Consider the following 10,638-nt stretch of genomic DNA (forward strand, 5'->3'; position numbering starts at 1 on the left):
ACGAGCGCTAGCTGGAGCGCTGGCAGCAGATTTTGCACTCTTGGTAACTTTGGTCCCAGGAGTTTTTGATTCTAGGGTAATTTCAAGGGAAATACACACGATGAATCATAGATCTAACGATGTCAGTTACTTGAGAACCAGACACTGAAACTGAAAAACACTCTCGGAAACCCTTAAGGTACCTTCCGTGTACACGTCGACTTTGACGGTAACGTCTTCAGTGCTATGGATCCGCTGCTTGACCCTCCCTGAGCTCTCAATGATGTTGTATTCGTGGAGGTGCAGAGACGGCCCTGTTCTGGCATTCGTAACTACATTCTGCGGACATAAGAATTCCAAGACTGGATTAAAGTCGCTGGGCGACTCTTAGTCAGAAATACTCACTTGCAAACGGGCAGCATCCTCACCACGGTACTCGACTTTCGTTGTTCGGAGATTTACCTGATGTAAAAGCACGTGGAGGAAGTTGTGCAGAATGTTCAAGTTCACTGTTCCAACCTGAGGTCACAATTTCACACCATAAAACCTTTCCAATTTATGTATAATATCATGGCTGTTGGGGGAACACATAATCGTGGAAAATTTGACCAGCTGATTTGGCGTTCGAATTCGATACGCTCATGAGAACTATATGACTTTAAAGCGAATCAACGAGGGTAGGATATGCGAAGTGGTAAATCGTTGGCTACCTCAGGTGTGCCTAGGGCAAGATCCAACATCTGTGGCAACGAAAACTGGAGGCTGGCTGTGCCAGCGTTCTGGCCACCGACATTGCCGCCAACAGTTTTAGCCGTTGAGGTAGGTTTTGCTGTCTTTGCAGCCATCTTATCACCCTAACTTTGGCGAAGAAGGGATTCCGTTTTGCCCACTGACTATTTCAAAAGATGGGTAGGTTAGCCGCGAGGCGTGCCTAGACGCCCGTGCCGAGAATTTGTGGCATGTATCGTTATTAAAAGTGATTAATCACTAGAACCGGTGTTTTTTCATTTTCTACTTCACGGTAAATTGATAGTAGAGGCCATCGACTCGCTTGTTTATTAGAGTCAAAATTGACAGTTTTCATGGCACATCTGATCATACCTTCATCTTTTGCTAAAGTTGCTACTTCATTTACGAAATCGATTATCCATCAGCAGTAAAAACGGTAACTCCTTTTCCCGCGTACCAAGTCATTTCTCTGTTATGCTGGTTCCTATAGCAACAAAAGTATGTTTCAATATGGCGAACCGTGTCTGGAATGTTGTTAGTCCTTTCACATAAGCATAACACCACTTTAGTGGACATTCCGCTTGAGCAATAGTCGTTATCAAAAATGAACCACGCTGTGGTGGGAAAACTAGCAGCTGATGGTGATAATTACGAAGAGCATAACGACGAGCTGATGACTAATCGCTTAGAATCTAGACCTAGTATTGTGCCAAAGGGTGATGGAATCGATTATCTCCGTGACATAAACATTGCGGCTGAGGATATAATTAATCTTCTGAAAGCAACAACCGAGACCATGCAGAGATCGGTAAATGACAACCTGCACTCGTTAATCAAATGACCTTAATGAATCACAACCTCCTAAATTCACGATTGGAAAAAATCTGCATTGAATGTTTTGGGTTCTTCGATCTTACAGCTGTCGGAGAAGCAAGGTTCGAGCTTCTTCGCACCGGATTCAAAATCTGTCATGGTAAAGATATCTGGTTCAGAAGATGCTGATCAACAGTTTTCGCTGCACGAGGTGAGTCTTAAATTAACGACGATTGATCGCACCTATAAATGCTGTTTGTCGTTTATAATCGTCAAGTGTTTCTTTTAAACAATTCAGGAGATTCAGGAAACTTGCAACGATTGCCATGCAGGGTTAGGCAATCACATCATTCCAACGGACATATCGCGGGCCGCTTATGAATTTTTAATTAATTTACGATTTCTCATTGATTACACAGAAGGCCAGATAAAAGTATCGCCGATGCAGCTACAGGAAAAAAATCAGAAGTTACGCCATGCTGCTAGAAGCTGCAGGAAAGCCGAAGCGGAAATTAAATGTAGTATATCAGTAATTTTACTCAAATGTTGAACAGAGTATCCTAGTACACACATGATCCAGACTCATCCTCGCTTTTACAGGCTTAAACGAAGCTCTAGCAGCCCAAAAAATGGAACAAGAAAAATTGATCAGCAAACTGAACGAAGAAATAAATGAATGCCAGAATGTCAGCGATCAAAGAGCGACAGAGATCGCGAATGATATCAATCGAATTGTGTAAGATTTTTTTATTCAAAATTTTACAACCCTGCGCGTTAGCTGTTTATGCGAATTCCGGTTCACTCTGAATTCCCGTGTCCTGAATTGACTCAAATAATTTTTCTGACATTTAGAATCGAATCTGAGACCCAAATGATGCGTTCTTACAAAGATTCTGCCGCAACGCGGCAAGCGTTGATTTTCGAAATTGAAGTCCTAGAAAGGAAGGTAAATAACTTGCGTGGTAATAATATTCGCATGGAAAACAAGCTGAGAGAAAAAAGGTAAGAATTTCACTTTTCGCTAATTGTGCCGAATTAATGTTTGTACGTTTTTTTTATCATTCGAGATGTAAGGTTGAAGCAGAGCTTTTAAATTGCGTGGCTCGATACGACGCTGATATTGGCGGTCGGCACACAGACTTAGAGAATTTGGCCAGTGAATTCGAGCTTCTTAGTTCTCAAAGGAAAAATTTGGAGGTAAGTTATAAGGCGAGTTCAAAAATCCAAAGAATCTCATTTGTGTTCTTAGGTATGAGTCGTGAACGTTTGAAGGGAAATTTCTAATTCTGTTCTCGATTTCACGTAGGATGATGTAATGGTTGATCTACGAAGGCTGCACGATGATTTACAACGAGAAAAAGAAGAAACCTCACTCAAGATACTGAATGAGAGGATAGACATATTCGTACGAAATCGTGCAGCTAGAGTCATTCAAAAAGCGTGGAGAGCGTACTGGGAACGACATAGCACAAAAAAGAAGAAAAAGTCCAGGAAGAAATAGACCGCTAATTGTTAGTTATAGATATCTTATCGTCTCGAAGATGGTGGTACAAATATTACTAAACTAACGAGTTTTCTTCATCGAGTCACGAAAATTAACTCAAATCTAATAGCATTGTAATAATTGAAAAGAACGGATCGAGCTCATCAGTTCACGTTACTTAGTAGAATCAAAAAACGGATCAATGCGTTCTACCGATAGTGGCTAGATAATTTACAAAATATACACAGCTGGCCGTAATTTCAGGATGCCGCGTAATCGCCTAACTCTATACATCAGCATCAGTATTAGGAGATAAGTGAATACCGTGCGTATTGATCCTCCGTTGAAGGTTTCTCTCGTACCTAAACTATATTTAGAAATTTTCATCACCACTGAGCTTTAGTGAGAGGTGAAAGCTTTGATCTATAACATAACTTTGATCTATATATGTTAAACTGTCCGCTAAGATTTATGGACACATGCTTTACATTCGTGTTTATACATATACATGAATGTGTGTACGTATTATAAAAACAACGTACCAGTTACAATTTTTAATTCGCTGTTACCTGTAGACCGTTAATTGACAGTATATGGAATGTAACGATGGTCATATTTTCTTTTCCCTCGATGAAGACGAAAATTGTAAGACTCCTTATAATTTTCGCATTAAGAGTAGATAAACCGCGAATATCTTCCCTGATTTCCATCCTTTATTCACTGGACACTAATTTGAAAAAAGTTTTCCGATCAATACTTTGTTACTGAAGTTTGTATCCTAAAAATTTACCACTTCGCGTGGCAAAGCATCTTAGAAATGACATCCACATACGTATAAGAAATGCGGAATCAGCTACATATAAGGTCGAGTTTAAACTCGCTATAATTGAATACGCAGACCTTCGATATTTCCGATAACGTGCCGTGAGTTCATGAGAGAATATAAATGTGTGCGTGTATGCACATGTACCTATAGCCGGTTAGTCTCTTTTGCGCATGTCTCAATTGCGGGAGTTCCTCAGAGCCTGGCTGGGGTGATTCGTAGTTCGGCGAGCCGGGCTCTGAGAGTGTCGATCATTACGTCGAGCTTTCGTCGTTCGGAGTTACGTGTATTGCGGTTCATCGGTTCCGAACATCAGCTCGAAAACAAACAAAAATGGTAACAACAAAGTGTCACACCATGAAAACGACATCACTGGACGATTAGTTGCGTGGCTATAATTCGACTATCCGGTAAACTGTGGTAACAGATGGTTAAAGTCTTCTACCGAATCTCTTAACTTGTAATTAGTTTCACACACTCGGACTGGCACTGTCAGTATCGTCATTTACAGACATTTCTAATTAACTTTGAAAATAACACCGAGGATATCCATGAGTGAGTGTGTCTGCATAACGGAGCTTTTCAAAGCGAGATATCAATCGATGGACAGTATCTCTTGAAGGATTGCAGGTACAACATTTTAGACATCGCATGGTCCTCAAAGTTTTGGAGGGAAGTAACACGGGGAGGTATCAAAACGACTAAACGTTCTTGCTGAATTATAGCGTAATGCACTACTTGTTCGATACCGACTTCCACATTGTTTAGTTTTATTCGACAGAGAATAATACTTAAGAAAGAATAAAATTCTTCCTGGTATTTTTCTCTGCGGTCAATAAACGTCGAACAAGGACTGGACCGTTACAGAATTTGAATAAAGTATTTAATCGAACACTGCTATGATCACTAGTTTCATTAAAAATTTATTTCGTCTCGCATTCCTGCTTTTTTCTCACGTAGCGTCGTGCGAATAATTTTGAGAATTATGTAGCTGCAAGAATGTCAGACAGTTCCCCATCTCCCAAATATACTTCAAAATGTTCATAAAAGCGTACCGCTTATCCTGTGGAGTTAAAGTTTATCTACGGATTGTATACCGTGACAGTTAGATTATGAAACGCTACACCTGTTGTCATGAGCACTAAGATTTCACTGAACGAATTTAGGTTGCATGCGATGGTGTCATTGGTGTTGTATAACAATGTTACCCTCGAGTTAATGGATAACTGGCTAATTCCCGCAGCTCTAGTTAGAGACAACGACAAAGTTGGATTATAATGAGTGAGAAAATGACGTTGACGTTTCATTCTCCGATAATGGAAGAGGTCGAGCGAGGCTTGTTATCCGAGGGTCTGGAGCAACGCAAAGAGGCATTCAAGGACGATGAGGAATTGATGAAGGAAACCACAAGGTTCGTCGCTGACGTCATTGAGTCCGCAACCACCGAGGCCTCTAGACGGAAGTGTCAAAAAGCGGTAATTACGTAATTTGAGCGTTTGCAACAGAGCGTTGTTCTCTCCTTTCCGGCACTGTGAGAACAAGGTAGCTTGTTTTGAAAATTATAAAACGAGCATTGATTTGAGCTTATTTCTTCTCTACTTTTGTTTCAGGAGTTCCAAGCTGACGAAGGTAAATCTTCGCAAATTATTATTGAATCAGTTTTCTCCTTTTTCGTACGTCATGTCGATCAAGGATAGATTATTATAGCTCGCAAATCCGTACTAGAAGTAAAGCCTGATTAATAACGTAGGTTTCATTCGAACGTATTCGCTACTTGACTTAGATTTCTTTTGTTTTAACCGAAACTCCACTGATATATAGTGCCAGACTCAGATAACAGCCGCTGGCAAATATTTGTACAACGTTGAAATTAGAATCTGCTTACAAGCTACGATTGCTAATGTTTCGTCAAAGTGGAACGGTTCTCAATGCCATGGCTGATTAAAACCTTTCTTTGCTATTCGGATCTTATTCAACAATTTTTTTTTTTTAACAAAATTTTTGAATTGTCAATTGTTTTCTGTAACCTTCAATTTACAAAATAGTCAATTGTTGTTTGTTCAATATTTTTATTCGTAAATTGACTACTCAAAACTTGACAAAAAATTTTCAAAATTATCTCGCACAATCTTTGAATCGAAATTGTGTATAGGGTGCGAGGTTTTGGGCAAAAATGAGTAGAGAATGAAAATCTCTTTCAATTGAATTTTTTTTATTTTTTACTTCGCTATATTTGCTAGGAATCGTCATTTATTTTTCGAATTATGCGGATACATGGCAAATGTTACAAGTTTTATGATTGAGGGCGTAATAAGGTCAGATAGTTTTGTGCCTAGAAAATACTTTAATGTACTCGGTATTGCCGTAATTTAATGCACTGCACGTAGATACAGAAAATTAGTCGTTATTCGTGCACTAAATTAGTTTATAATCATTACTTGGAACTAGGGCTGTGCGGGTACCAGAGTTCTTCGTGTATTAGTTTCGGCTCGGGTTCCCGATATTTCGTGATTCCCGGATCTCCCGATGAAAGATGATATACTTTTTACTGAAAGTATTGGTGTTATTTAGATATACTATTTACCATCAGTATTTAGCATTTGACATACACTATAAATATTAGTCAAGTTAGGAAACCCACGTTTCGAATTTCTCAACAACAAATTGGTTTCCCGAACATTTTGGGTTTTACGAAGATTACGGGATTTCCAAAAAACCCGATCCTAACCCAGACTTTTTTTCCCAAGATTTCGGGAACCCGCAAATCCGTACTCGGAGTCGTGAAAAGCTACACCAAAAGGGCTTTTGTTCAATTCGAAAGATCCACCAGTTGATAGAAAACGAATGCAAAAAGATTAGATAACTGGGAAAGCAACAATGAGGAATTAGGAATATAATATTTCTTATGTAAAAAGTATGTAATTGTAAATTACCGGACGTATCGCAGGAAGTAGTTTGAGAGGGGGAGATCGTATCCGCGGTTGGAACTCACGGGCTCGGGGCTTCTGCAACCGAATTCTGAATGCAGTTTGTCCCTGCATCACGACCAATGGTAAATCGTAGAACAATAAGCTGTCTCTGAATCTATTCTTCTCTCTACATGTTTGTTTGGTTACAAGCACACCGTCGCAAACAAATTATTATTCCCAAAAATAAATAAAACACGACAAGCTATTCTACAAAAATCCAACGAAGCTTTTACACCACCACGACTTACACCAAATCATCATCCACATCTTAATCATCGCCATCATCATCACGGGTCACAACATCAAAACTTGGCTACCGGATGGATGGGTAAATCTGTGTGGGAGTGAAATTCAGTCGAAGAAATCATTACCTCATACATCGATTCACTTCAGTGCATGCACCGCTGGTGAAAATCATCCTTTGAAAGACTTTGAAATTGATTTTTCAGACTATCACTTCGAAAAGTATTTGATAAAACCGAGTCATTCCGTGCGTATCTTCATTTGAAAATGACGTTTAAACATCACTTCAGAATTGTTAATTCAGAATTCAGATTGAAGAAAAATATCGACTACAGATCAGTTTTTTGTACACTACACAATACATTGTATGTCATATATAGATATATATATTTACTTACACATTTACGGTTCGCACGCTACAGTAGACTCTCTTTTTATTGAGACTGCTTCGGCGATGCCCCCACTCCGATTCTTCGCGTGCGCAGAGCGCATGCGCAGAGTATTTTCGTGGACGCAAACCTTTGCGCAGTGATTCGCTGGGATTTTTTGCATTCGATTGATCATCTAGAAGATCGAGGCCACAGGGCATCAACGAAACGTTGGTATAGGGAGAGTGTACTGTATATATGTACGGTGTGTAGATGTACACATATAAGAGAGTGTTTAAAAATAGTTTTTATTAATGTTTTTGTTGGAACGTGATGACAGTGAGACAGGGTTGAACATTGCGTGATCTAATCTTACCTGAAGCTCTATTTTTAAACATGGTGTTGTTATTCATACCTGATACGCGTGCATGCGATTGTAGTGACTGTGCGTTTGCAGGTGAAACGCAGTTTATGTTATAGTGTTAGAAGTAAATCGGCGTACCGTAGTTTTGCATATAGCATGATTTTCGCGATTCGTTCGAAAATGAAGGTATGGCAATTATAGTTTTAAGTCGAATATATTCGTATTGTCAGTAGACGATGCCGTGGTAGATGGCGATCGGTGTAACCTTCCACACAATGCAACTGTATTGAAAACTCTCTCCGTTTATTCTTTCCTTAGAATTTATCAGCTGGGCCTCCTATCGCTTTACGAGACCTTAGCCAGCTCCCGCGGGCTTCAGGAATGAATTCTCCCTCACTCAATCGACGTACCGTTCGTCGATGTAACCGATAAAGTAAATTTTTCAATTTCACAGCTAACTTCGTAAAAGATCAAACGATCGACAGACGATGAAGTAACCGATTTATGTTCATATGTGTATAATATCACATTACGTATGTATGTGTACTAACTAACTATGGTACGAATCTATACGATAAGCGTACAGTTTTTTTTACCATCGAACAATTATTGTTCACTTTTATGGAGACTAAAGTAGCTAATCTGAAAAACGTTGCTGAACATCATACATCAGGATTCTCGTTAGTTATTTTATATTCTAATACATATACATCGTACGCTCTTTAAAATGATGCAGTTTCCAAAACCGATCTTCGGTAGCCTCGAGTTATGAACCCGATTGCAGGGCTGTAAGGAAATCGACCGCCCTTGCTTTATTGAGAACACTCGAGTGAATAATGATCGTCGGCTATATAACGAGTGAAATTGTAACACGAGGTGACTATACTATGTTCAGTGTACTGTATAATTGGATTGAACAATCTGATTGTGAATAACACCCTTGCTAAAAGACGGAAGTAAAACACAAACAAAACAGTGCGATGAGTACACATAATGAAAGTCGAGAGAAAAAAGTGTGCAGGAAATTATATATATTTAAGAAACTGTTAATATTAGTTGAACGGAATTAATTATAAATATGTCTATATATATATTTACACCGCTCGTCTGACAATCAGCGAAGCTTTCGGCCACATTATCGACCAATACATTCGTGTAACAATAAATGTACAAAAACCACGTATATGGATATCGTGCATATCTTCTTGATCTTGCAATGTTATAGCTGTAACTAACGGAAAAAATTCCTCGTCCCCATTTGAACTCTGCACAGCATTAGTTGTTCGAAATAAAAATAAGCTCTGAGCTTTTTACGCAGGCACTTTAACGTTTTACGTGTATAAAATTCGAATTGGATGGCTGTTACGACGGTGATAATCGTTCATATTTGTAAAGTGGTCGTCAAGCTACGTTACACAGCCTCTGAAAACGTTGAAAAAGAGTGATCCATTTCGGCCGAATGAAATTCAGGTCACATGCAGTGCTGAACAACTGACGTGATACGTACTTCTGTATAGCTGTAGGTTAATTTTATTGCAGTACTGTGGACCGCGGTTGAATCGATAATGCAGTATCACTACTATTCACTGCCGAAGCTATAACTGTTACTTTCAAGGCTCACGGCAGTGATTGTAGAAACGAAAAAGGATCAATAAAATTTGCAACTGTAATTTTCTGTTCTGATTAACTAAGATTTTAAGCAGAGAAACCGAAAGAAAAACAGTCTTGGCCACTACCCGGAAGGAAAGGAATTCGTGAACCAACAAAATAGATTTTATTGGAGTCAATTAACTTCGATCTAGTACCCTTCATTTGTTCCAAATACGATGACGTCAATTCAATAATTTCGATTTATCTAGTTTGTCAATATGATTTGGTCAAGCGAATTTCTTCGTTCAACGAAAGCCTTTCTTGTAGTGATCGAGTCAAGTATTGATTCACGTGAATCTTTTGACGTGTTTCCGAAATTGAGTAAACTAAATATCATTTTATTCGAAGTTTACGGATTGTTCCTATGAGTCGCATGTTTGTTGACAAAAACAATTAGGTACTCTAAATAAAAGGAGTACATGAATCTGGCCAGTAAAAAGTTCAGGTACATGAATTGAATGCCATGCTTTGGTGATCTTAAACCAGAGCTTGTTTGGCGTAACTCATCGAATCAGTTGCACTAATTTATTTACGAAGTAAAATACACACCACATGCTTTAAAACAAGTATAGAACATATTCATCATAAACATTAGTATAACGACAACCAGGAGGTGAACTCTACCCCACAAAATTATGAGTCAACAGAATTATAAATGATATTATTCGAAGAATACGTTTTGGGCGCTTAGAAAACTGTAATATTCAGTCAATGCAAAAGACAAGAAATTCATTACCTGATTCAACCATTGAACTTTTGACTCAACACGACATGAATAATAATCCTTTCCTTCCGTGTACTTGTCGTTTATTGACTGTTACAAAATATCCGTTACCATCTGAATGAATAGGCTTTGTGAGACAGTTGGGAAATGTTCTATTAGTAAACCGATTGTATCTTGTTTACTGTATACTGTTTGTACTTAAAATAATACCAACGTAATATTGAATATGAAGTTATATCAACGGTGTAGTATAAGCGATATTGTATATCTTTATATTAGAGAGCATTTAATTGTATGTGTAAATACGATATAAAAACGCAGTTTCCAGCCTCCGGGACATAGCTATTATGAAAAGCGAATGAATTATCAAATAAGCTAAGTGACAATCATCAATGAAAATCAAAAACAGGTCATCATAGTTGTGTAAGTATGCTGTAACATTGTACAATGAGATGAATAAATTTTTGTGCTCCTAATCTCATCTTGTTGCTTC

The 10,638-nt window shown here is 38.5% G+C and overlaps 2 protein-coding genes across 9 annotated transcripts; both read left to right on the plus strand.

Moving 5' to 3' along the window:
• Positions 1–2,411: 2,411 nt before the first annotated feature.
• Positions 2,412–3,600, plus strand: LOC124297696 (dynein regulatory complex protein 10-like). Its single transcript, XM_046748977.1, has 3 exons — positions 2,412–2,523; positions 2,589–2,718; positions 2,828–3,600. Exons 1-3 carry the CDS (start codon positions 2,498–2,500, stop codon positions 3,020–3,022), a joined length of 351 nt encoding a protein of 116 aa, XP_046604933.1. The 5' UTR covers positions 2,412–2,497; the 3' UTR covers positions 3,023–3,600.
• Positions 3,601–4,039: 439 nt separating this feature from the next.
• On the plus strand, positions 4,040–10,611 carry LOC124297695 (uncharacterized). Of its 8 annotated transcripts, none has more exons than XR_006906657.1 (6): positions 4,040–4,257; positions 4,339–4,457; positions 5,071–5,302; positions 5,438–5,456; positions 6,775–6,879; positions 8,090–10,611. XR_006906657.1 is itself a non-coding variant. In XM_046748973.1 (5 exons), the coding sequence occupies exons 2-5, from the start codon at positions 5,105–5,107 to the stop codon at positions 7,739–7,741; spliced, it is 582 nt and encodes a 193-aa protein (XP_046604929.1). In that variant the 5' UTR covers positions 4,040–4,457; positions 5,071–5,104; the 3' UTR covers positions 7,742–10,611. The 8 variants fall into 8 exon arrangements, 4 of the variants coding, with proteins under 4 accessions (XP_046604929.1, XP_046604928.1, XP_046604930.1 ...); XR_006906658.1 differs by having other exon boundaries at positions 4,040–4,247; XR_006906659.1 differs by having other exon boundaries at positions 4,040–4,237.
• Positions 10,612–10,638: the final 27 nt, after the last annotated feature.

The sequence above is a fragment of the Neodiprion virginianus genome, chromosome 2, assembly GCF_021901495.1.
Source record: "Neodiprion virginianus isolate iyNeoVirg1 chromosome 2, iyNeoVirg1.1, whole genome shotgun sequence".
In the NCBI taxonomy this organism is placed as follows: domain Eukaryota; kingdom Metazoa; phylum Arthropoda; class Insecta; order Hymenoptera; family Diprionidae; genus Neodiprion; species Neodiprion virginianus.

Excerpts from the sequence above, each read along its gene's own strand:
- LOC124297696 (XM_046748977.1), top strand. The coding sequence starts at position 2,498 with ATGGAAAACAAGCTGAGAGAAAAAAG. Across the intron at positions 2,524-2,588 it reads AACAAGCTGAGAGAAAAAAG|ATGTAAGGTTGAAGCAGAGC; the intron begins GTAAGAATTTCA and ends TTATCATTCGAG. Across the intron at positions 2,719-2,827 it reads CTCAAAGGAAAAATTTGGAG|GATGATGTAATGGTTGATCT; the intron begins GTAAGTTATAAG and ends GATTTCACGTAG.
- LOC124297695 (XM_046748973.1), top strand. The coding sequence starts at position 5,105 with ATGAGTGAGAAAATGACGTTGACGTTTCATTCTCCGATAATGGAAGAG. Across the intron at positions 6,880-7,481 it reads TCCCTGCATCACGACCAATG|ACTGCTTCGGCGATGCCCCC; the intron begins GTAAATCGTAGA and ends CTTTTTATTGAG.